Below are 27,086 nucleotides of genomic sequence, written 5' to 3' on the forward strand. Positions count from 1 at the left end.
TCATCATCAAATTTTATTCTTGCAGGGTTCTTTGAGTGTTCATGATTCTATTTAGAACCAGTTTCTTTACTAAAGAAGAACCAACTTGATGAACCATAATTTTTAAGTATGTAGAACCTAACAAACTTCAGGTCCTATGCTGATAGTAGCTGTACAAAGATGTTCCACCACAGTTCTGAGCTGCTACTATTGCATTTCTATTCAAGTATTATTATTATTATTATTATTTATTCATTTATTTTTATTTTATTGTTATTTCATCCACATGCCTCTGTATGTCCTCTAAACATTTGGAACACCTGCTTTCCACTCTTAAAAATTGTGCTTCTTTAAGGGTTTTTCAGTTAAGACAATGGTTCCATAGAACCATCTACAACACATTCCCCATCAGTCTGAAGAACCCTTTCACGATGTAAGGAACACTTTAATAATGTAAAGGGAGCTTTATGGGTTCATGATTCTATATATAACCATTTTCTTTACTAAAGAACCTTTGAAGAACCATCTTTTTAAGTGTATAAAGCCTAACAAAGTTTGGTTCCTGTGCTGATAGACACTGGATGTACCAAGACGTTCCACCTCAGTTGGAGACGTTTTTCAGGACTTAAGGTTAGTTCTAAGCTGCTCCTGTTGTATTTCCACCCAAGTAGTTTTTATTATTATTATTATTATCTTTATTATTATTATTATTTGCTCCTCCACGTGCCTTTGTGTGTTGTTCTATACTCTAAACATTAGGAACGCCTGCCTTGCACTCCTAAAAAATGGTGGTTCTTCCAAGGTTCTTTAGTAAAGACAATGGTTCTATATATGAAGGGTTCTGCTATTGTCACGCTTGTAATAGTACAGTGACTCTGTTTTGTGCTACATCAAAAATATACAACACATTCTCCATCAATCTGAAGAACAACTGCACCATGCAGAGAACGGTTTCTTTGGTTCTTTGAGTATTCACGGTTCCATATAGAACCGCTGTCTTTATTAAAGAACCCTTGAAGAGCCGTCTTTTTTGTCAGCGTGCTATTGGCTAGTGGCTCGCTCTCCCAAGCCAACCACCGCTCTAGAAACCGAACTTAGTAGCCAATCGTAGCGCGGGTGGGTGGGGTTTGTTGGAATACGGGTGGGTGCTTTCCGGAATACGGGTGGGAAAAATAATAGCCGGTCTCAGCTCCGGATTTTACCGCAATGCATCAGACGTAGTCTCTCAATCTCTCTCTCTCTCTCTCTCTCTCTCTCTCTCTCTCTCTCTCTCTCTGGGCTCATTCGGCTGGACTTTACTGGGCACAGGATGGCTTTGCAGCTGGTGAACAGATAACCTGCTTTCTTTCTTTCTTTCTTCTCGTAGCAGCACCTGCGTGACTGAGACTGACTGCACTGTCCCCGCCAACACGCAGCGGACTTTACTCGCTCCTTCTGTTTCATCTTTCCTTTCAGAGGACAAAAAGAGGAGAGGAAAGGGCAGAGAGGACAGGAGCGCGTGAGCTTACTGCCCCCCCCCCCAAAACATAGCGCCTCGTGCGATGCGCTAAACGCGCAGCAGAGGAATCGTTTGCATGTAAACAGAGTTATGCTAATTGACCGCCGTTCGACTTTGCGCACATTTGTCGAGTTCATGCTGCAAAGCTGCATGCAGGCCTTGCAGGTGCACCAAACGCATGTGACGCCACGTTAACACGCTTCTCATCTGTTTTTGTTTTCTGTCTTCTTTCTTTTTGCATAGGAATTGGTCTTTTTAAGGAGCTGGTTGGTCCTCCTTCACTTCTAACAAGAATATGACGTCTAAGATCTCAGGACTGTCCGTCTCAGGTTAAAGTAGTTCATTGATCGCCTGCTTGCAGTCCAGCTGCCAGAGGCTTCCTCTGCAGGGCTCATGGGGGTTTGTTTCTGAGGCGAAAAGGAGCAATAAAGAGTTGGGAAAAGTGCACTTGTGCACTTTTGCTATGCACCTAGAGCCAAAGAATCGAGGAAGGAGCTGCAGTGCAGCTCAGCTGCTGTGTGCTTGGCACGTTTTAGTCTTCCACTAAGCTGCCCGGGGCCTTGAAGCACTACTTCAGACGACGCACTGTAACCTAAAGCCGCACCGTCGCTGATTCAGAGGCCTAGAGCCTGACAGAAGTCTTCCGCAGATCCTTACGTAGCAGCGAGAGTGGTGAAAGTCCCACTAGATTAACAGACCGAGGGCTCAGGAGGCCTCAGTTGTTCCAGAGATAGACTAGACTGGTGGACCCGAGACAGAGAAGACATCTCTTCTGTCTGCTTGCTGCTAAAGCCACAGTGCTGCTGACCCTGTGGAGACTCAGAGGTGGTCTTGCCTAGTCGTACACACAAGAAAAACGAGTGAAGTCATCAGCAGCCAGAGGCCAATCCGTTCTTCCCGCAGCCAGGATGGAACGCACGGCGCATCACTTCCTGTCTGCCAGGTGCTTCTTGTTCCTGTGTGCGCTCTGTGCTCTGTGTGGTGAGTCGGCATTTTCTCGCAGCAGCACTTACTGCATGTGACGGGACGTTCCGCGACACTCTAACCTTGACCCACCTTGATCTTGTCCTCCATTTTTTTCCTTGGATTTTATTTGCCCTGATTTATGTGGTTTAAAGGGCAGTCATCATTCATTTTTACATGAGCTCTCATTTTTAAACAGGCTGTTTTGGTTACTGTGCCTTTAAGACTGATGTGCGTGAATGGGCCCTGTTCTGACCGGCCGCCCTGTGTAGTGCTTCACTCAAAGAGCAGCTCAGGATGAAACACTCTGTATAATTTCAGTGTGAATGGGTGGGGCTAAACTGCCGTGGACCATTTCACCGAGTCAGTTCAAACTGCTGTCCCACCTTAAGAAACAAAAGTATTGGAAAAAAACAGTTATGTGTTCAGACCTTAATCATTCCCAGGAATGCTGTTAAGATCTAATTAAACCCGAGGAATTATTGGCTTAGTATTACCACAGCTGTCCGGAGAAAACCTCGTATCTCCAAAATAGCAACTTCACAGGAGGAGGAAAAAACCTACTGTACTTTTAATGCAAATCAATGGAACCAGAATGTTTTCCAAGTCATTTTGGGTCGTTTCTTTTGGGCCATTCATCATGAAATTTACACACAATGTAAAGAGATGTAAAGGTTTTTTTTTCCAATTATGTCCAAAAGTGAAAAATGAAGAAAAACTCACAAAAATGGAGATACGATGTTTTCTTCCGACAACCGTGATATGCAAAATCATCATTCATAGGCTATGTTCTGTTGGGAGGGGTCTGTCCTAAACCCTAACCCCTAAACTTGCACTTCTAATCATGCTTCATTTTTTTTTTTGCATCTTTTCAAAAATCTTTTCATTTTTTAAAGTGCAGCTAAAAGTTTTAGATAAGGTTTATCATGAGAAAAAAAATTTCTCATGATAAATCGTTTTCATGAGTTTAGTCGGTGGGCGGAGCTATATTGTAGCCATGGCCTTATGTTTTAGAGACTGCATCCCAGCCCTCATGGCCAAATGGTGAGCAGTTAGATGCCGTTGTCTTGAAGTTGTAGTCCAAAGTCTGAAAATCAGTGTGGAACATTAAACATTGTCACCACTGAAACACATTTTATTGCAATTCAGTAAACATTTCTGCGTTTTAAAGCTTGTTTGTTAGTCATGTACTGGCTGGACTTCAGCTTAAAATGAGCTATAATAATAATCATCTATAAGTCATGTCATTACTGAAACATTCGATATATGAAATATGATTGTTCTGGAAGTGACCAAATGGAATGTCCAATCATTTGTTTTAATGAAATAAACATAATTTGAGTCACTCAACGCAGTAGGATTTTAGTCTAATTCCAAGTCTGTTAACCCTTTAAAATCCCAGGTTTATTATACTAAGATGCACACCGATCAGGCAAAACATTATGACCACCTCCTTGTTTCTGCGCTCATTGTCCATTTGATTCTTCAGAAAGCCCTACAGACAAAGTGCCAGACACTAGAGTTTCTACACCTTAATTACATGTAAATTAATCCATGTTAACTTGCACAACCTACATGGAAAAGTGCTGACCCGCCTCTGCATAAATAATGGTCATGCAGTAATGAAATGTACTGGAAGTGGCTAAATACATTGCCTCTCAAAAGCATTCAATATGCTTAAAAGTCATCTGATTTGTTTGCATTATGAATGACACTTTGATATTTTATGCTGTGCTAGCTTTTATTTCAAATCCCTGACCCTCAAAATAAATTCATTTAAAGTGATATTGGTTTTCTAAAGAAAATATTTTGGGCCAAAAACTACTACCTGAAAAATGCTATTCGCAGAAGTATTAAATCCCTGTTCTCCAGGTTTACACAGATGAAAGGAATGGCCTAATGAGGACACGGTCAGCTTACAAGTGGCCTCTACCTGTGAATCATTAAAAAAATTCTGCTTTTCTCAAAAAAAGACCAACTCAATTCAAATGTCACTGCTCAGACGGTGAATCTGAAGGAGAGATGTGAAAATGAGATGATAGAGCACTCTAAGGTAATCAGAGAAGAACTTGTGTAGGACAGGATTACAAAATAATATCCAAGTGTTTGGATATTCCAGTGAGTAGTTATGATGAAGTGGAAGCTGCATCATACCACTCGGGCACTGCCTAGACAAGGCCATCCATCAGAACTCAGATTCAGAGCAAGAAGGGGACTTGTGAAGCCACAGAGAGGCCACAGTCACTTTTTTCAGCTGGTGAGACAGGAGTGAAGGTGCACTAGTCAACATTATCAAGAGCTCTGCACACAACTGGCCTGTATGGGAGGGTGACTAGAAAAAAGCCACTACTAAAGAAAAGCCTCCTCAAAGCATTTCTGCATAGAGCTAAAATGTGGAATAAGGTTTTGTTGTCAGATGAGACGAAAACTCAAAATTCAAAACGTAGTATGGCACAATGGTCATTGTTTAATAAACAGCATCCCAACAGTGAAGCATGGTGGTGGCAGTGTCATGTTGGGGAGAAGCTTTTCCTGAACTGATGAGTGTGGTGCAGAATACAGGAACATACTGCTGAAAAACAAAAGCTTGAGTAGAAGTTCTTTCAGCAGGACAGTGACCCCAAAGCTACACAATTTGGCCGTATTCACAATTCACGGCCAAAGTTTCTATTCTTTAGAATAAGGTGCTTGTTTGTATTTACTGACATATCTGATGATTTACAGTTGTGATTTTTATAAAAATCATAAAAACCTAGTGCTTTGAAAAGAAAAGGTCTATTTTATTACCAGTAATGAGCACATTATGCATATAGACTATATATATGTGTGTAATATATGGTATCTCACAAAAGTGAGTACACCCCTCACATTTCTGCAAATATTTTATTATATCTTTTCATAAGACGACACTACAGAAATGAAACTTGGATATAACTTAAAGTAGTCAGTGTACAGCTTGTATAGCAGTGCAGATTTACTGTCCTCTGAAAAGACCTCAACACACAGTTATTAATGTCTAAATAGCTGGCAACACAAGTGAGTCCACCTCACAGTGAACAGGTCCAAATTGTGCCCGATTGTGTCGTTGTCCCTCCCTGGTGTCATTTGACTTGTAAGAGTTACAAGGTTCCAGGTGTGAATGGGGAGCAGGGCTGTTAAATTTGGTGTTTTGGGTACAATTCACTCATACTGGCCACTGGATGTTCATCATGGCACCTCATGGCAAAGAACTCTCCGAGGACGTGAGAAATAGAATTGCTCTCCATAAAAATGGCCTATAAGAAGATTGCTAACACCCTGAGAATGAGCTATAGCACAGTGGCCAAGGTCATACAGCGGTTTTCCAGGACAGGTTCCACTCGGAACAGACCTCACCAGGGTTGATAAACTTGTGTGGCTCAGATGGTGTCCAGCATGTGTGGTGGTGTCCTGGTGAGGAGTACCAAGACAACCGTCTCTTGCCTACAGTCAAGCATGGTGGTGGTAGTATCATGGTCTTGAGCTGCATGAGTGCTGCTGGCACTGGGGAGCTGCGGTTTATTGAGGGAAACATGAATTCCAACATGTACTGTGACGTTCTGAAGCAGAGCATGATCCCCTCCCTTTTGGAATACTGCACCGCATGGCAGTTTTCCAACATGATAACGACCACAAACACACCTCCAAGATGACAACTGCCTTGCTGAAGGTAAAGGTGATGGACTGACCAAGTATGTCTCCAGACCTAAATCCAATTGAGCACCTGTGGGGCATCCTCAAGCGGAAGGAGGAGGAGCGCAAGGTGTCTAACATCCACCAGCTCCGTGATGTCGTCGTGGAGGAGTGGAAGAGGATTCCAGTAGCAGCCTGTGCAGCTCTGGAGAATTCCATGCCCAAGAGGGTTCAGGCAGTGCTAGATAATAATGGTGGTCACACAAAATATTGAACTTTGAGCACAATTTGGACACGTTCACTGTGAGGTGGACTCCAGCTATTTACACATTAATAGCTGTGTGTTGAGTTCTTTTCAGAGGACAGTAAATCTGCACTGCTATACAAGCTGCACACTGACTACTTTAAGTTATATCCCAGTTCCAAGTTCAAGTGTTCGTCATTACTGTTTTAGACAAAGTAAAAGAAACTATGCTTTCTCTTTAAATGATTAGGTTATTGTTTAATATATATTTAAATCTCTCTGAGATATTCTGGGACAGAGGCAGAGTTGTCAGTTTTCAGCTGTAACTACAGTGAAGATGAAAGTACAACACGAATGGAATCCTGCAAGCATAAAGCTGTCATTAAGTGCTTTAGAAGACAATAATAACTCCATGAAAAAAGCCCAGTTGTTGTTGCAGTCTGCACCCATAAAATGCAGCCAGATAAAGAACTGCCAGTTGAACATCACAGGCTGCTGCTATCAGACTGTCAAACTTTTTGTCACTTTATATTCTCTTTAAAAATGGAGATATTTTGCTCTCACTAGTGCAGACTGATCAGGTCAGTAGAAAGCTAACATGCTAACAGGCTAATGCTGCAATAATAAAAGATAGATGTCAAGTTCAAGCCATTAAAGAATGAGTTAATGTATTTACTGCATTACGTAAAGAACGTTATTTAATCGTTACAAGCTTAAATTATATCGCTGTTGTCTGAACAAAACCTCGTATCTCCATTTTTGATCTCCACCAGAAATTACTTGGAAATACGCCTGGTTCCATTGACTTACATTAACAGTAGAGTAGGTTCTTAACCTTCTCCTGTAAAGTTATCGTTTTGGAGATATGAGGTTTTGATCCGTCAACAGCGATATGTAATTTAACTTGTGCTGAAATCAAAATCCAGCCACTGGGCCAAGCTAGCTTGACGCTGCTAGCTTGACGCTAACATCGTAGTGTAAAATGACCTAGCAGAAAAGAGTGTTATTATAATAGCTTATTATGTAAAGGCAAACCCTTCATGGATTTGGCTCTCATTGTAAACAAAATCTAAAAAGTTGAAATGAAATGACTTTAATAGTTTATAACAGTTGATGTAGGCTATAAATACGGTCCACTGACATAAACAATTCTCTCAGCCAGGTTCAGGTTTCTTTTGACAGGTCGATTACGAGCATTGGCACAAAAGCAAGCGCCACAATGCTAAAAATAATGTTATTTATTTATACATTTTGATCATGTTAGGATGTTCCACTGTGCATTGCATTAGCTGAGCCTTAGCCCAGAGAAGTCGGCGGCGTTTCTGGGCACTGTTGACTTATGACTTGCACCGTGCACACTACAGTCTTAACTTGCATTTGTGGAAGCATCAATGGATGGAGTTTATTGACAATGGTTCATCAACGTTTTCCCAAAATCATGTGGTGATATCCATCACAAAAACACCGCCTGAATATGTTGCTGCTTTTATACACTATAGAGAATGAAACGCCTGAAATCCTTGCATTTTTTTTGCTGATGCATTGTTTGGCAAAGTGGTGAGCCTTGGTCCATTCTCGTACATAAAGGATTAGGCCTTTCCTGGACACTCCTTTAAAATCCAAGCATGACTGCATCACCTGTTTAGCTATAAATATATAGTAAAGTTTTTCTTCAAATATAGATTTATAAATCGCTGCTTTCTGTTTTTATTGGCATTTTACCTGCAGTTTCAACTTTTCTGGAAATGGGTTTTCTCTTTAAAAGTGTATATTTCACAAAATTCTGATCATTTTAGTCAATTAGTTGTATTTTTTCAACAAAAAAAGTGATGTACCTTTGAGAGTTAGAACTGTGGTATCTACTGATCACATGGCTTTACATGGAATCAAATGGCTTCTCCTAGCATCACTATAATGATATTTTGCATATTTACAGTACTGTGACATAAGTCTCATGTACCCAAGCCGATTACTTAAACCATTTATCTTGGCAGTAAGTGTATTTTAATATGTGTCATTAGAACAAATGCAAATAAACATAAATACTGCAAAAAAGTAACTTTAAATGGTTAAACAAACACAATAAAATGCACAAAAGCACAACTTTTTGCTTTGATTTTATTTGTATTTACTGTAATAGTGTTTCTTTCTTTTTTTTCTTGAATATAATTTTCCCTGGTGCCTGAAAGTCTTGTACAGTACTGAATGAGCCCATTTCTTCACTGTAAAACATGTTTAGTCTGATTAAGTGGTTTCATTCAAGTCACATTAATATTTAATTTGAAACAAAGCAAAGCATTTTTTAGTATTTTTTATCAATCCTAATAAAACTGTTAATGTACGTTGCTGTTGTTCTGTGTCTGTGTTTGCCTCTGCATGTGCGGCAGTGTCCATGAGTGACGGAGCGTGTGCTGAGGTGGACTCGGACACAGATGCCGTGGTGGGCCAGGACTTTAAGCTGGGCTGCATCTCCTGTAAGGTGAGACAAGAGGTGGAGGCCTCAGCAACGGTCGATTGGTACTTCAAAGCCAGAGGAGAGACCGAATTCGCACACGTGAGTTAACTGAGTGTATCACAGAGAAGAAATGAGCTTTATCAGCTGCTTAACACTAGCCTTAACCCATTAACGCTAAAGTTAACCCTTTAAAGCATGAAGTAATGTCTTCGAACTAAAGTTAACCCCTTTAACACCAACATTTGTGCACTACATCTCTTACGTATTAGCTTCATAGTACTTACTTTTTGATTCATAGTGAACATTCAATAGTTCATAGTACTTACTGCATAATTTAGAGCAATAATTGAATCATTTATAGCAGTAGTAATTGAATCATTTATAGCAGTAGTAAGTGAATCATTTATAAGTTACTGAATATTGTATAGCAGTAAATGAATCATTTAAATTAGTTACTGAATAATAATGTATAGTAGAAAATGAATTGTTTATATCAGTCACTGAATAATGTATAGTAGTAACTGAATCATTTACAGCAGTAGTAAATGAATCATTTATAGCAGTAGTAAGTGAATCATTTATAACAGTTATTGAATAATGTATAGTAGTAACTGAATCATTTATACCACTTACTGAATATTGTATAGCAGTAAATGAATCATTTAAATAAGTTACTGAATAATAATGTATAGTAGCAAATGATTCATTTATAGCAGTTACTGAATAATGTATAGTAGTAAATGAATCATTTATAGCAGTAGAAAATGAATTGTTTATAGCAGTCACTGAATAATGTACAGTAGTAGCTGAATCATTTACAGCAGTAGTAAATGAATCATTTATACCACTTACTGAATATTGTATAGCAGAAAATTAATCATTTATAGTAGTTACTGAATAATGTATATTAGTAATTGAATAATTTATTGTACTTACTGAATAATGTATAGTGGCTACTGAATTATTTATAACAGTTACTGAATGATGTATAGAAAACCAGCCATTAGGGGTGTACTTTGTGCACTTCATGTGCCGGTCCCAAGCCCGGATAAATGGTGAGGGTTGCGTCAGGAAGGGCATCCGGCGTAAATCTTGTGACAAAACTATCATGTGGATAACAAATATGATTGCCATACCGTCGAGGCCCGGGTTAACAACGACCGCCTCCGGTGCTGTTGACCAGCAGGGTGCTGGTGGAAATTGGACTACTGTAGGTCGAGGGACAATGACTGGTAGGGACTCTGAACATAGGGACAATGACTGGTAAAGGCAGAGAGCTTGCAGACATGATGGAGAGAAGGAAGGTAGATATTCTGTGTCCAGGAGACCAGATGGAAAGGAAGCAAAGCCAGGAACATTGGAGGTGGATTCAAACTGTTCTATCATGGAGTAGAGGAAGAGAAATGGAGTAGGGATAATCCTAAAGGAACAGCTTGGGAAAAGTGTTCTGGATGTGAAGAGAGTGTCAGACAGGATCATGAGCCTGAAGTTGGAGGTTGATGGTGTGATTTTGAATGTGGTCAGTTCATATGCACCACAGGTTGGTTGTCAGTTAGAGGAGAAAGAGGAATTTTGGAGTAAGATGGATGAAGTGGTAGATGGTGTCCCTAGAGAGGAGAGATTGGTGATTGGTGCAGACTTCAATGGACATGTTGGTGAAGGGAACAGAGGGGATGAAGAGGTGCTGGGTATGTATGGTGTGAAAGACAGAAATGCGGAAGGTCAGATGGTTGTAGATTTCGCAAAGAGAATGGAAATGGCTGTGGTGAACACATATTTACACGGAAAGTGTAGCAAGGCAGCATAGGGTGGCTGTCTGTAGAATGAGGTTAGAAACAAAGAAGAGGAAGAGAGTGAAGTCAGAGCCAAAGATTAGATGGTGGAAGCTGAAGGAGGAGGATGGTTGTAGGCAGTTCAGGGAAAAATTGCAACAGGCCCTTGGGGGCAGTGAGGAGCTACCTGAGGACTGGGAAACTACAGCTAAGGTGGTGAGAGAAACTGGCAAGAATGTGTTGGGTGTTTTGTCTGGTCAGAGGAAAGAAGACAAGGAAAGTTGGAGGTGGAATGAGGAAGTCCAGGAGAGTATTCAGAAGAAGAAGGCAGCTAAGAAAACGTGGGATAACCAGAGAGATGAAGGAAGTAGGCAGGAGTTCTGTGAGGCTAGTCACATAGCGAAAAGAATGGTGGCAAAAGCAAAGGCTCAGGCCTATGATGAGCTGTATGAGAAGCTGGACAGTAAAGAAGGAGTAAAGGACTTGTATCGTTTAGCTAAACAGAGAGTTAGAGCTGGAAAGGATGTACAGCAGGTTAGGCTGATAAAGGATAGAGAGGGAAATGTACTAGTGAGTGAACAGAGAGTGTTGAGTAGATGGAAGGAGGACTTTGAAGAACTAATGAATGAGGAAAACGAGAGAGAGAGGAGGACAATGGGGGGAGAGATAGTGGATCAGGAAGTGCAGAGAATTAGTAAGGTGGAAGTGAGGGCAGCTTTAAAAAGGATGAAGAATGGAAAGGCAGTTGGTCCAGATGACATACCTGTGGAGGTGTGGAGATGTTTAGGAGAGAAGGCAGTGGACTTTTTAACCAGGTTGTTTAACAAAATCCTGGAGAGTGAGAGGATGCCTGATGAGTGGAGAAGCAGTGTACTGGTCCCCATTTTAAGAACAAGGGTGATGTGCAGAGCTGCAGTAACTACAGAGGTATAAAGTTGATGAGCCACACCATGAAGGTATGGGAAAGAGTTGTTGAAGCAAGGCTAAGGCGAGAGGTTCAGATCAGTGAGCAGCAGTTTGGTTTCATGCCCAGAAAGAGTACCACAGATGCAATTTTTGCATTGAGAGTGTTGGTAGAGAAATACAGAGAAGGTCAGAAGGAGCTACATTGTGTATTTGTGGATCTAGAGAAGGCATATGATAGGGTGCCAAGAGAGGAACTGTGGTACTGTATGAGGAAGTCAGGTGTAGCTGAAAAGTATGTTAGGGTGGTGCAGGACATGTATGAGGATAGTAAGACAGTGGTGAGGTGTGCAGTTGGAGTGACAAATGGTTTCAAGGTGAAGGTAGGGTTACATCAGGAATCAGCTTTGAGCCCCTTCTTGTTTGCAATGGTGATGGAAAGGTTGACAGATGAGGTCAGGCAGGAGGCTCCATGGCCATGATGTTTGCAGATGACATTGTAATCTGTGGTGAGAGTAGAGAGCAGGTGGAAGAGAATCTGGAGAGGTGGAGGATTGCACTGGAGAGGAGAGGAATGAAGGTCAGTAAAGACAAGACGAAATATATGTGTGTAAATGAGAGGGAGGCAGGTGGAAAGGTGAAGAATGTTGGAGATGGAGCTGCCGGGTAGAAGGAGAAGAGGTAGACCTCAGAGAAGGTTTATGGATGTAGTGAAGGTGGACATGGCAGTGGATAGGGCAAGATGGAGGCAGATGATCCGCTGTGGCGTCCCCTAAAGGGAGCAGCCGAAAGAAGAAGAAGACTGAATAATGTATAGTAGTAAATGAATCATTATAGCAGTTACTGAATAACATTTACTAAATTAATAATTTACTGAGTAAAGGTACTGAATAATGAGCGACGCAGTTTAAGGGATTAAAACCCTGTGAGACTGTTGATCTGATGTTGTTGTCATTGCCCACACAGATCTACTCCTATGCTGATGAAGTGCCTACCATAATAGACGAGCGTTTTGAGGGTCGTGTGAACTGGACTGGCAGCCCTAAGACCACTGACCTGCAGGACGCTTCCATCTACCTCTTAAACGTTAACTTCAATGATTCGGGGGTTTACCGTTGTTTCTTCAGCCGGACCCTCACCTACATGTACTACGAGTACCCGGCCACAGCCTCCAAGTTGATTCACCTTAACGTGATGGCCAAAGGTACACTTGTATGTCATGTTATCTGTGGATTCATGTCATACCTGTGTGATGGTTATCAGCCTGTATACCATCCACTACAACTCGTAGCTGTTCGCATGCTATCCAGCCAGGTAGCAGAGTAACGTGACGACGTCTTTTAGCAGTCAGGAGTGAGAGATAAGTTTCAGACCAGCACAGTAAATGTTATGGTTTTGAAATCTTGAACATTTTGAGTGAAGTATTTGGTGATGCTTTAGTTTGAGTAGTAACAGCAAAAACCTGAGGGTGAGGGTTAGGATTAGGCTTTGGGTTGAGGTTAGGGTTAGGATTATGGCCAGGGTTCAGGTTAGGTTTTGGCTTGAGGTTACGGTTAGTGTTAGGATTAGGGCCAATGTTAGGACTAGGGTTTGGGTTGAGGTTAAATTGAGTGTTAGGATTAGGGCCAGGGTTAGGATTAGGCTTTGGGTTGATGTTAGGATTAGGATTATGGCCAGGGTTCAGGTTAGGTTTTGAATTTAGGTTAAGGTTAAGATTATGGCCAGGGTTAGGATTAGGTTTTGTCTTGAGGTTATGGTTAGTGTTACAATTAAGGCCAATGTTAGGATTAGGGTTTGGGTTGAGGTTAAGTATATGGTTAGGATTAGAGCCAATGTTAGGATTAAGGTTTGGGTTGAGGTTAAGGTTGCTGTTAGGATTAGGTTTTGGGTTGAGGTTAAGGTTGGGGTTAGGATTAGAGCCAATGTTAGGATAAAGGTTTGAGTTGAGGTTAAGGTTGGGGTTAGGGTTAGGTTTTGGGTTGAGGTTAAAGTTGGGGTTAGGATTAGGGTTGGATTGAGGTTAAGGTTGGGGTTAGTATTGAGGTTAAGTTTGAGGTTAGGATTAGAGCCAATGTTAGTATTAAGGTTTGGGTTGAGGTTAAGGTTGGGTTTAGGATTAGGTTTTGGGTTGAGGTTAAGGTTGGGGTTAGGATTAGGTTTTGGGTTGAGGTTAAGGTTCGGGTTAGGATTAGGGTTGGATTGAGGTTAAGGTTGGGGTTAGGATTGAGGTTAAGGTTGAGGTTAGGATTAGAGCCAATGTTAGGATTAAGGTTTGGGTTGAGGTTAAGTTTGGGGTTAGGATTAGGGCCAATGTTAGGATTATGGTTTGGGTTGAGGTTAAGGTTGGGTTTAGGATTAGGTTTTGGGTTGAGGTTAAGGTTGGAGTTAGGATTAGGTTTTGGGTTGAGGTTAAGGTTGGGGTTAGGATTAGGTTTTGGGTTGAGGTTAAGGTTGGGGTTAGGATTAGGGTTGGATTGAGGTTAAGGTTGGGGTTAGGATTGAGGTTAAGGTTGAGGTTAGGATTAGAGCCAATGTTAGGATTAAGGTTTGGGTTGAGGTTAAGTTTGGGGTTAGGATTAGGGCCAATGTTAGGATTATGGTTTGGGTTGAGGTTAAGGTTGGGTTTAGGATTAGGTTTTGGGTTGAGGTTAAGGTTGGAGTTAGGATTAGGTTTTGGGTTAAGGTTAGGATTAGGATTAGGGCCACGGTGAGGCTTAAGTTTCGGGTAATGAACGTAACATATTAACAATACATCTACTTAATGTCAGTAATGTATCAACAGAACATCTACAAGATATTTACTTATGATATGTCATTGATGTGTTACTGATAATCTGTTAAGAGTTTATTAATCATCTACGAAGGAACACTCCAGATAATGTGTTACCAAGTATTTTATTACCGTGGCTTATAAACCGATTTGTCCACCATTGTTTTGAGTGTGAAAAGGGAAACGAGGCACAGTCACAATCATTTTGAGCATGTTCTGCTGCTGAAGTCAACACCTCATGAGGCCTCATCGAGCGCCTTTCGCTCAAGATAACATAAAGAAATGACCCTTAAGATGGTATCAGGGATTCCCCTGAGGGGAAATAATGACACTGATTGGACGAGGGTTCGTTACAACTGGCGTTTAAACGGGCAGAAAGACTCTTGAAGGGTGGACGAGACTCAGACCGTGACGGTACAGTTGTCTGTAAAATTACAGTGAAGACTGAGGTGTGAACACGCTACCAGGGGAAAAATCAACAGAGTGGTTTGGTGACGAAACAGACTCAGGAACTTGAGAAGGATCCACGTGCAGATTTAATGACAAAAAGGGCAATCAAATCAGTCCAATCAGAAATCAGTCCAAAAGGCCAGGCAGACAGAGCAAAAGGGACTAAAGGCTGGAGCAGAATCCAGTCGATCAGGCAGAGGTTCAAAACACCAGCAAGACAGACAAAACAACTGCTCAGTAGTCAGACACAAAGGAACTGGCAGTACTTCGCACTGATTGGCTGAATGGGAGGAGTGTTTAAGGTGTGACTGATTAGGGGATGAGGTACAGGTGGTTTGATTTGGGAACAGGTTTGATTTGGGAACCTCTGGTGGCCAAACAGGGAATTGCTGACAGGTTTTTCGTGCATAGTCGCGTGCAAAAGTTTGTGCACCCCGATGTGTTGTTCATTTTCTGCACATTTTAATGCACAATTACTGTTTATTTGCTAAACTGTACATATTGGAACAAAAAGACAAAATCTGGCCTGTGCAAAAGTTGTGTTTTATTTTTTCCAATATGTTCAGCAAATAAATAAAAATTGTGCAGTAAATTAGCAAAAAAAAGGCCATAATTAGGTTTCCTGTAGAGAGAGCGTTAACATATTTACACTTAGAAACAAGAAAGTGAGTAACACAACATGTACAGTGGTGCTTGAAAGTTTAAGAATTTTCTTTTTTTTTTTCTAATTTTCTACCTAAAACTTCATCAGTCCTATTAGTAGATAAAAGGAACCAAATTAAACAGATTTTCCTCAGTAAATATTTCGCTGCTGTCGGAAGAAAACCTTGTATCTACAAAACTTTACAGGAGAAGGAAAAAACATACTTTATTTTTAATGTAAGTCAGTGGAACCAGACGTTTTTTCCAAGTCATTTTGGTTTGTTTCTTTTGGTCTGTTCATCATGAAATTGACAGACAATGCAAAGGGAAAAAATGCATTTTCAAAATATATCAAAAACCGAAAAATGACAAGAATGGAGGTACATGTTTTTATTCCAACAGTGGCGAAATGACCAAGTCATATTTTTGTCTCATTTGTTTAATTTGGCTCTTTTTATCTACTATTAGAACTTTCATGAAGGTCTGTTGAAGTTTTCGGGCAAATTTATGGAGAAATCTAGAAAATTCTAAAGGGTTCACAAATTTTCAAGCACCACTGTAACTTGACTGTAGGTGTTCAAACATTTGCTCATGACTGTATGTGTCGTGCCTTACTGCTCTGAAGAAGCGGCGGCATCCGCCCCATTGAGCTTGCATGGCTGCTACTGGACTAAACCCACACAGCATGGCCAGCAGAGTGGACTGTTCCTGTGAGGAACCATAGATTTACATATGAATTAACCATAAGCTGCTTTTTTTCCACATTTTACTCTTTACTTTGTTTTCCGCTTGTCTCCTACAGTCCAAATTAAAATACGGCGTGTTTTGGACCGGGGTGCCTTTTTCAGATGCACTGTGACAGTGACTGCAGAATGCCTGCAGAACGTCACTGTGTGGCTTTACATCCAAAGCTTTGGAGTCAACTCTTGATTCTCAAATACCCGGAATCATGGGACTCACTCAGTGCTAAACAAATGTAATTTGCTACAATTGCTGTTATCTTACTGTAGAGTGGCTTTGCTGCCAGGACTTTTATACTGAAGCTTTAGTCTGATGTACTGTTTTTCACTTCCTTATACCAAATTATATGGGACATGCACTGTAATTCTCTCTCTCTCTCTTTTTCTCCCTCTCTCTCTTTTTCTCTGTCTCTCAGCGGCACGCGGCACGGCCTCCATTGTTTCAGAGGTAATGATGTACGTGTCGATCATCGGGCTGCAGCTGTGGCTGCTGGTGGAAATGATTTACTGCTACAGAAAGATCGCCGCGGCCGGTGACGAGGCGCTCAGAGCCAGCGCGTCAGTAACGCGTTCACTCCTCATTATATCACATCATTCATTCACTCCAGCAGCTAAAGAGGCACCTTGTACCTTGTGCTTCCACTCACTGGCCACTTTATTAGAAACACCTACCTTGTGCTTCCATTCACTGGCCACTTTATTAGAAACACCTACCTTGTGCTTCCACTCACTGGCCACTTTATTAGAAACACCTACCTTGTGCTTCCACTCACTGGCCACTTTATTAGAAACACCCACCTTGTGCTTCCACTCACTGGCCACTTTATTAGAAACACCTACCTTGTGCTTCCACTCACTGGCCACTTTACTAGAAACACCCACCTTGTACTTCCACTCACTGGCCACTTTATTAGAAACACCCACCTTGTGCTTCCACTCACTGGCCACTTTATTAGAAATACCCACCTTGTACTTCCACTCACTGGCCACTTTATTAGAAACACCCACCTTGTGCTTCCACTCACTGGCCACTTTACTAGAAACACCCACCTTGTACTTCCACTCACTGGCCACTTTATTAGAAACACCCACCTTGTGCTTCCACTCACTGGCCACTTTATTAGAAACACCCACCTTGTACTTCCACTCACTGGCCACTTTATTAGAAACACCGACCTTGTGCTTCCACTCACTGGCCACTTTATTAGAAACACCCACCTTATACTTCCACTCACTGGCCACTTTATTAGAAACACCCACCTTGTACTTCCACTCACTGGCCACTTTATTAGAAACACCCACCTTGTGCTTCCACTCACTGGCCACTTTATTAGAAACACCCACCTTATACTTCCACTCACTGGCCACTTTATTAGAAACACCCACCTTATACTTCCACTCACTGGCCACTTTACTAGAAACACCCACCTTGTACTTCCACTCACTGGCCACTTTATTAGAAACACCCACCTTGTGCTTCCACTCACTGGCCACTTTATTAGAAACACCCACCTTGTGCTTCCACTCACTGGCCACTTTATTAGAAACACCCACCTTGTGCTTCCACTCACTGTCCACTTTATTAGAAACACCCACCTTGTGCTTCCACTCACTGGCCACTTTATTAGAAACACCCACCTTGTGCTTCCACTCACTGGCCACTTTATTAGAAACACCCACCTTGTGCTTCCACTCACTGGCCACTTTATTAGAAACACCCACCTTGTGCTTCCACTCACTGGCCACTTTATTAGAAACACCCACCTTATGCTTCCACTCACTGGCCACTTTATTAGAAACACCTACCTTGTGCTTCCACTCACTGGCCACTTTATTAGAAACACAGACCTTGTGCTTCCACTCACTGGCCACTTTATTAGAAACACCGACCTTGTGCTTCCACTCACTGGCCACTTTATTAGAAACACCCACCTTGTGCTTCCACTCACTGGCCACTTTATTAGAAACACCCACCTTGTGCTTCCACTCACTGGCCACTTTATTAGAAACACCCACCTTGTGCTTCCACTCACTGGCCACTTTATTAGAAACACCCACCTTGTGCTTCCACTCACTGGCCACTTTATTAGAAACGCCTACCTTGTGCCTCCACTCACTGGCCACTTTATTAGAAACGCCTACCTTGTGCCTCCACTCACTGGCCACTTTATTAGAAACGCCTACCTTGTGCCTCCACTCACTGGCCACTTTATTAGAAACACCGACCTTGTGCTTCCACTCACTGGCCACTTTATTAGAAACACCCACCTTGTGCTTCCACTCACTGGCCACTTTATTAGAAACACCCACCTTGTGCTTCCACTCACTGGCCACTTTATTAGAAACACCCACCTTGTGCTTCCACTCACTGGCCACTTTATTAGAAACACCCACCTTGTGCTTCCACTCACTGGCCACTTTATTAGAAACACCTACCTTGTGCTTCCACTCACTGGCCACTTTACTAGAAACACCCACCTTGTGCTTCCACTCACTGGCCACTTTATTAGAAACACCCACCTTGTACTTCCACTCACTGGCCACTTTATTAGAAACACCCACCTTGTACTTCCACTCACTGGCCACTTTATTAGAAACACCTACCTTGTGCTTCCACTCACTGGCCACTTTATTAGAAACACCCACCTTGTGCTTCCACTCACTGGCCACTTTATTAGAAACACCTACCTTGTGCTTCCACTCACTGGCCACTTTACTAGAAACACCCACCTTGTACTTCCACTCACTGGCCACTTTATTAGAAACACCCACCTTGTGCTTCCACTCACTGGCCACTTTATTAGAAACGCCTACCTTGTGCCTCCACTCACTGGCCACTTTATTAGAAACGCCTACCTTGTGCCTCCACTCACTGGCCACTTTATTAGAAACGCCTACCTTGTGCCTCCACTCACTGGCCACTTTATAAGAAACACCTACCTTGTGCTTCCACTCACTGGCCAGTTTATTAGAAACACCGACCTTGTGCTTCCACTCACTGGCCACTTTATTAGAAACACCCACCTTGTACTTCCACTCACTGGCCACTTTATTAGAAACACCCACCTTGTACTTCCACTCACTGGCCACTTTATTAGAAACACCTACCTTGTGCCTCCACTCACTGGCCACTTTATTAGAAACACCGACCTTGTGCTTCCACTCACTGGCCACTTTATTAGAAACACCCACCTTGTACTTCCACTCACTGGCCACTTTATTAGAAACACCCACCTTGTACTTCCACTCACTGGCCACTTTATTAGAAACACCTACCTTGTGCCTCCACTCACTGGCCACTTTATTAGAAACACCCACCTTGTACTTCCACTCACTGGCCACTTTATTAGAAACACCTACCTTGTACCTCCACTCACTGGCCTCTTCATTAGAAACATCATTTCCTACACCCAGTTCATTTCAGGTCAGTTTCTGTGGCCATAGTGTTTAATGAAACAAAAAATTGTTTACCAACAGTCCCAAACTGATCTAAGACAGGCATGTCAAACTGGGGACCTTCTGGACCAAAGTGCTGTAGAGACTAGCGTTTAACCTCATCTAATGCCCTGAATTCGTGTTTAATGAGGCAGTTTGTGACGTCTGCAGTGTTTTGGCCCACCAGGACTGGAGCCTGACACGTGAAGAGTAGGCTCCACTACCCACATCATAACATCAGTTACTGTAATGGAAGTGACAAACCTGCAGTCTGAGTGAAAAAGTCATTATTAACACGTGTGTAGTGTGATGTTCAACCCATAAACCCTGATCTCCTGTCTGTGTTTCAGTGCGGAGTATTTAGCAATAGCGTCGGAGAGCAAAGAAAACTGCACAGGAGTGCAGGTGGCAGGATAACAGAGGTGAGTTTACAGCAGGGCTGCTCAGGTTTGGTTCTGGGCAGTTCAGTGGTTCTCTAACTAAAACACAATTAATCTTATAATATGCAAAATAATGAACTGATTGGATAAGGTGTATTTCGAGCCCATCTCAGTTTTGCAGAGTAGGGCTATAGCAGGGAAAACAAGTCCTTACTACTATCTGAAATCCTTTAAAGAGGGTCCATATCCTTGCTGTTGTGATAAAACCTTGTATTTTCAAAATGGTGACTTTAAAGTAGGACTCAAGGCAAGTCAAGTCAAGGTAAAAACTGCCTTGAACGGGGGAGCCGGATTTTATTTCAAGTGATTTTGGAACGTTTCTCTTGGTCCATTCAGCATGAAATTTCAACACAACGTGCAAAGCAGCTGGTGGTTTCAAAAATGTGGACACAAAGTTTTGTTCTGACAGCAACAATATATTAGAGCTAGTATTAGTCTTAGTATTAGTCTTAGTATTAGAGTAATATAATGGAAGACTGTCTAGTTTGAATACCAGAAAACTTGTAGTGAGGAGAATTTCCACGCTGTAATGTCTTCCCGGTTTCTCAAACACTAGAGGGCGCTCCCGTGCAAGTCAAGAATGAATGGGTTAAGAAGGAGCGTTTGAGCAAAATCGTAGTTTAACATTGCTAAGAGCTTTTAAACTCGAGGGGTTTTCCCATCTTGGCTGTTAATGTGACTCAGTATGTGCTAATGTACTCGTGTTAGCAAAAAATGATACTTTAAACGAAATAAGATTTACTTCACTTCCAGCAGGATCCTTTCTCGTAAAAGTAGAATAGTTTCTTGTAAAATGTCTTCAACGTTTGATTTTTATGAAACTGAAGTTGCTTATAAATGCAAATAAGCCCGTTCAACCAACAGTTGGTGCACCAACCTTCAAATGGATTAGCCGTTCTACATTAGTTTAGTGTTAAAACTATGTTGGAATGATCCGCTGGGCTTTATTTTACTGCAAAGGGTGATTATTTTCTTTTTACCTGAATATGTGATTCTGCCTTGGAGCCGCAAACAGGGCAGTAAAAGAGCCGCATAAAGCCACGTGTTGCTGACCGCTGGCCTAGTCCAAGACTAAAAGCGTTTTTTTCAGAAGAGAATTCTCGCTAACAGTGACGTTGAGGAGCCGTCTCTGTGAGCACAGCCTGAGAAAGGCGCACAGTGACCTGTCAGCTCAGCTTTATAGCAGCCGTTTCAGAATCAGATGTGATTGAAACTGAGACAGACAGAGTCTGGGTCAGATCTGACCTGGGGTCAGCACTGCTCCCACTAGCCGGCTGTCAGGGAGGCCTGGGACAGCTCTCACAGCTGCCAGCAGAGATCTCATCACTAGCCGTCACACTGTCCTCTGCTTGAGGACGAAGCTGACATGCTGCTTTAATTCATGGCAGCTGACTGGTGTCAGTGTGTAGTGCCTGTGGACAGTGAAGCGTCCTGGCCGCTCATTAGAGAAAACAGTTCTCAGGACTGCACTTGCAGAATTCATCATTAAAAATAGTTTTTTAGCATCGTTATTTTGGGATTTGTGATATGCACTGTATGTCATAACCTTATGTAAAGGGTACAGCCAAAAAATGGTTCTATATAGTATTAAATAAGGGCTCTTTGGTTCGGAACAATAGTAAACTCCTGTTTGGTCCTGTATAGAACTATTTTTAAAAGGTTCTTTAAAGAACCATATACAGGAGGTTCTCTTCCATAGAAATGGAAAGATGTAAGCTTTCAGGAACTTTTTGTGCATTCAAATGGTTCTTTGTCATGGTTCTGTGAGCAACCATTGCCTTTACTAAAGAACCATTCAAGAACCTTCTTTTTAAGAGTAAAGACAAACAATTAAAAAAAGGCCTTTAAAAGTTTGAGCACACATGTTTATTATCCATGGGTGAATTAATTGGGGTTATATTTTAAGTGGCTATTGCTTGGTGATTGCTATGGTATTCCAGGTAGTTGCTATGGTCTTGCTATGTGGTTTGTATGGTATTCCAGCAGGTTGTTAGGGCGTTGCTTGGTAGGTGTCAAGTGCTTGCTAGACCACAGTTATGGTATTCATAGTTGGTCGCTAAGGTGTTGTTAAGTGGTTGCAGAGTTATCCAAGGTAGTTGCTAGGGTGTAACTAAGTGGTTACTGAAGTGTTCAGAAAGTTGCTAGGTGGTTGCTATCTTATCTCAGGTGGTCGCGAAGGCGTTCCTAAACAGTTCATATGTCATTCCAAGTGGTTGTTGTGGTACTGGATGTAGTTGCTAGGGTGTTGTTAGGTGGTTCCAGTGGTATCTGAGGTGGCTAAGGGTTTGCGTGGCATTCCAGGTGGATGCTAGGCATTTGGTGTGGCGTCTTTGGTGGTTGCTAGAGTGTTGCTATGGTGGTTGCTAGTAAGTATGTGGATTTGTATTTGTATGGAAGAAGGTGAGAGTGGGATCATTTGTGGCAGTTAGATTTACACTGACACCATTCATTTCCTATTACAAACTCTGTACATAATATGTACACTTTTGGTTCAGAAACAAGCTGATATGAAGGACCGTGAGTTGGCTTTGTTGAACCAACTCAATAAAAAAGCTTAATTTCTCACTAAACATGCTACGTATTTACAAAACCAACCAATAAAACTTTTGGGTTGTCCGTTAAAAGTGGCTGCTGCATCAGAGAGTCAAATTTAGTCAGAAGACAGAATCAAAGCTTAGGGGCACGGGCAGAAAACGTGGAGCCCCCATTTGCTTCAGATTTGTCTTTGGAACAGACAAAAGTTTTTGATCACGTGACCTCATCTGATGATCGTATAGGGAGCTACAATTCACGGAGACTTTTGCAGGCATTTGCCATGTAAAGCCTGATAGGCACAAGCTAACATGCTAAACAGCTCCATCATTAATATCGCAGGCTTGAATGAAAGCACTTACTATACGATTCACTGTAAAACAGCAGTGTAAAAGTCTAAAAGATGCCGCACGCTTCAAATATCTGTTTCAGTCAGAAGTCGCGTCAAACCCAGGCTGAATCCCAAACGGCTCCATATTCCTTAAATAGTGTGCTGGCTATGAAAGTTTAGGGATTCTAGCCTCTACAGCCAAATTGTGCATCATTTTAGGAGTATGTGTGTTTGAGTACCAAATGACTACTTCTTTGCTATATTATTCACTGTTGAGCTGCAGGATCCAGTGTATAAATTCCTACGTAGTGCACTGTGTAGGGAGCAGGGAGCCATTCGGGATTCAGCCCCAGTGTGAGAAGAGGGCCGCCACTGGATTGGTGCTAAATAAGACTTGCAGTGGTAATTTGGTGAACAAGAAGGGACGTTTGTGCATCACACAGTGTAGCATTGTCATATATTCATTATTATAAGACAAAACGTTTTTAAAAATCATGAAATGACCGCAATACACAGCAGTGGGTAACCAAATGTTCTCCTCATTCAGCAGTCCACGGTTGCTTGGCAGCGATACCATACTATATACATTTCTTGGCGGAATACTTGTTTATGTTGAATATTGTTAAGAATAACTTCAAATATTTTTGGAAAAATGGTGTATTTTATCATTTTTTTGTAGGCTGCCATTTCATAAAAACAATAAGGCACAAGAGGCTGAGCGTTACAGTGATTTTATCACGGGAAAGGCAGTTCTGAGCACCTTGCATCGTGCCTTCCTTTGATAAAATCACAGTAACGTGACTTATTGCTTTATTAAATTATTAGGCAGGATGCCCAAAGTGTGGACCTGTGGATCTTATTTAGTCCACCAGGTTACCCAAACTGCATCCCCTCACCTAATGAGAGAATAAACACAGTTTAATACGACGTATAATGTATTATGTTCTTATTTTCCTTTTAAAATGTATTTTTTCCATTCATTTTAGCAACAGAATTCAGTGTAATGTCATGAAATACATTTTTAAAAACCACAAACTTTTGGCCCCCCAGTATATATAAGATATCGTCATTGGGTTATACATGTTTATTCTGTTTACAGGTTCTTCCAGCGCTGCCCATATGTGTTGCCACACTCCGGTCTTCCACATCCTCTCCACTCCATTCACAAACGTCCAGGAAGCCCCCATTTTTATACAGCCTACTTCTTACCCGGTCCAGGACTGTCACAGAGAAACGTCTCCCAGCTTTCTGTCCTGTAGCGTGTCTGCACCACTTAGAGCTGCCTCTGCTCCAACACTCGAGTCGAATAGTGTCTTAGAGCACGGAAACAGCTCAGGCCTGTGCTGTGTAGCAGTTTCGCAGGATGGATGATTGGAAAATGTGGACTTATAGGACTAAAACTTCCAGTTTGCATGAGTTTAATAATAATCATAGCATGACTCAAGCATCCCTCCTCCTAACCAAGTATATGCTATACCTCATATATATATATATATATATATATATATATATATATATATATATATATATATATATAGGCTTTGTTATGGAAACATGCTTCCTCTGCCTACTGTGTGTACCCCAGCATTGGAAAAAGAAAAAAAATCATGCAAATATTGCAATACTCTCACATTGCACTAGAGGTCAGTAAGGAGCAGTGAATTCTGCATAGTCCTGCTCACTTTTCAGGGCCATATTTACCATGGTGGTGTATGCCAAACACCATGTGATGCTATGGGTGCATGTGCAAGCAGCCAGTGCTACATTGATATGCTGGGAGAACAGTTGGCTACAGTGCTAGTTTGAGCCGTTCTGTTCCTGTCTTTCAAGGATGGAGCTTCGTAGACCACCACCTCAGAACGCGAGGCTCAGTGCTTGAGTGGGCCTGGCCAATTTCTACCTACAAACCTGTTTTCAAGCTTCAGTTGAACTTGCGGCTGTTGGCGGCTATCTCCAAGGGGGTTTATGAGCTTACTTGTTCAATCAAGGGAGTCTCTGGGCCACTTTTCCCAAACTAAGTCTAAGTCTAGACTCAAAAGAATTTCCAGTGGTAATTGAGTGCCATTTAGTCCTAAGGCTAGGCTTAACCCACGTCTGGGAAATCGACCCTATAAGTTTAGGCATAAGTGGATAGTTCATATTATCAACGACTACTAAATGTGTATTAGTGAATGTATTAACTTTATAAGAATGTCACTAGGGAACCAGCACCGAACGGCTCCACTCAGCGGTAGATTACCTCCTGCTAAAAATGCAATATGAGTAAAATAGTCCTAGGACTGTCTTAGAGCCCAAGTTTCTGCACTTTAGTCTTTTCAGTGAATGCATGATCAATCAGCAACTAAGCAATGCAAATATGTTAGAAACTTAAAGCCTACTACTGCTACTTCATCACAATACTCGCTTACATTTTTAGGACAAAATAAGATAATGCATCTTATTAAATAATGAATATATAAATGATATAAGCTGTGAAGGAAAATACTCGGGGGCAGAATTTATGTCAATTAAATAACTGAAACAACGTCACTTTGGTGTGGTTTTTTTTTTCGTCCAGAGAAGTGCAATTTCTGATTTAAACATGCTGTAAAAGGATAAAAAATTCTTTATTTATTTTTTACACCCGTGACCCTGAGGGAGAAGCGGCTTAGAAAATGTGTGTGTGTGTGTGTGTGTATTTTTTACAGCTTGTTATTTTACATATTTGCTTATAATGTAAGACATAAGCTGCTAAATGACCTCACTTCCATGGGCTTCCATGGACAAGGTAAAAGGAGGTGTTTTACGGTAGAGCGTGGGATAAAATATAATCTAGATATTATATGTAGTTATTCAAGTAGAATGTGCTTTTTGTCATGTTCTTACATTGTTGTGGCAACATCATCTGCCAATTTCCACAGCGACTGGCCATATATATATATATATATATATATATATATATATATATATATATATATATATATATTTTGTACCATAAAAGTAAGTTTTACATTTTTTTCCCGTTGCTGAGTTACAGAATTCACTCTTATATTATACCTCCCTTATAAAATACAGTTGTATGCAAAGCTTTAAAGTGAAAATAAGTGAACATACTTTACAGCGAACACATTTAAACATGGCACTTTTTCTGTAAATGTTTGAGCCCAGTTTCTATTTATGTGTGTTTGATATAAATTGAGTTTAATGTAATTGGCCAGGATCTTTGCACATGCAAAAACAAATAAACACTAATGTTGCATTAAAATGTGCAGACGTGTGTTCTCCGTAGGACACAGTTCTCTTAGAAAACCAAAAAAACAAACAAACAAAAATTATTTTCACTTAGAAAGTCGTCTGACTGGGGTGCACAAACTTTTGCACGCGACTGTGGCACCAATTTAAAACCGATAAACAGCTCAAAGTGAGAGCTAGCTAGGCTAAAGTGCAGCCTCCACGTGTCAGAGTTAGTTTTAAGAGTTACAACAAAGCCTCTCTGAATAAACAATCAGAGAAGTGTAAATATATAAAGGCAAAAGGTTTTCGGTGTTTATATCTAAGGGAAACACCCAGGACAGGTTGCAAGTCCATCGCAGGGCAGACACACAATCTCACCTATGGGCAGTTTAGCATGTTCAATCAGACTGTAGGAGGAAACCCACGCAGACACAGGGGAACATGCAAACTCCACACAGGACCTTGGTCGCCCGGCCGGGGACTCGAACGCAGGCCTTTCTTGCTGTGACCCTTCTGTGCTGCCCCTACAGGTTCAAAAACCTCTTACTGACCAGGGCATATTTTGGTTTGTCCGTCTGAATTTACGTGACCAAATCGTAAGTCAAATTATTCAGTAACTGCATGAAATAAATGTACATTTTTATTTTATTTATTTATAATTTTTTTGGTAAAAGTTCCCATCAAATTAACAGAAAATGTGTTTTATGATCATAGACATGTTGCTATATCCTTACAATTTACTTGTGAAAGCCAAAAATCTCACACACTCTTTGCATTATTTTATAAAAATCATTCTTCCAGAGCAGATCACTGAAGAGATGCCATCTGTTTATAGTTTATAGCCCAGAATTGTGGAAAAATGGGTCGTCTTTCAGTAGAGTTTAGCTTCTTTTATTATAAGGGTTTAAAATTACACCACCATGTATTTGACTGGAAAGAAGGCAGTTACAGCCTCAAACGACACCCACCTTTTGAATGGAGCTTATGAAATATGAAAGTTATGAAGAACATGAAAAAGTGCCTCTTGAACCACTGGTGGGCTCAAGGAGTTGAAAAGGTTAATGTTTT

General features: G+C 41.3%; 1 protein-coding gene across 3 annotated transcripts; it reads left to right on the forward strand.

The window, feature by feature from the left end:
• The first annotated feature begins 1,168 nt into the window (after nt 1-1,168).
• On the forward strand, nt 1,169-25,334 carry scn1bb (sodium channel, voltage-gated, type I, beta b). 3 transcript variants are annotated; one of them, XM_017718403.2, is made up of 7 exons: nt 1,169-1,303; nt 1,721-2,458; nt 8,723-8,889; nt 12,432-12,669; nt 16,484-16,625; nt 19,853-19,924; nt 23,905-25,334. In XM_017718403.2, exons 2-6 carry the CDS (start codon nt 2,386-2,388, stop codon nt 19,917-19,919), a joined length of 687 nt encoding a protein of 228 aa, XP_017573892.1. In that variant the 5' UTR covers nt 1,169-1,303; nt 1,721-2,385; the 3' UTR covers nt 19,920-19,924; nt 23,905-25,334. The 3 variants fall into 3 exon arrangements, with proteins under 3 accessions (XP_017573892.1, XP_017573890.1, XP_017573891.1); XM_017718401.2 differs by having other exon boundaries at nt 1,182-1,555; XM_017718402.2 differs by having other exon boundaries at nt 1,182-1,477.
• The last annotated feature ends 1,752 nt before the right edge of the window (nt 25,335-27,086 follow it).

Source organism: Pygocentrus nattereri, chromosome 11 (genome assembly GCF_015220715.1).
Source record: "Pygocentrus nattereri isolate fPygNat1 chromosome 11, fPygNat1.pri, whole genome shotgun sequence".
NCBI lineage: Eukaryota > Metazoa > Chordata > Actinopteri > Characiformes > Serrasalmidae > Pygocentrus > Pygocentrus nattereri.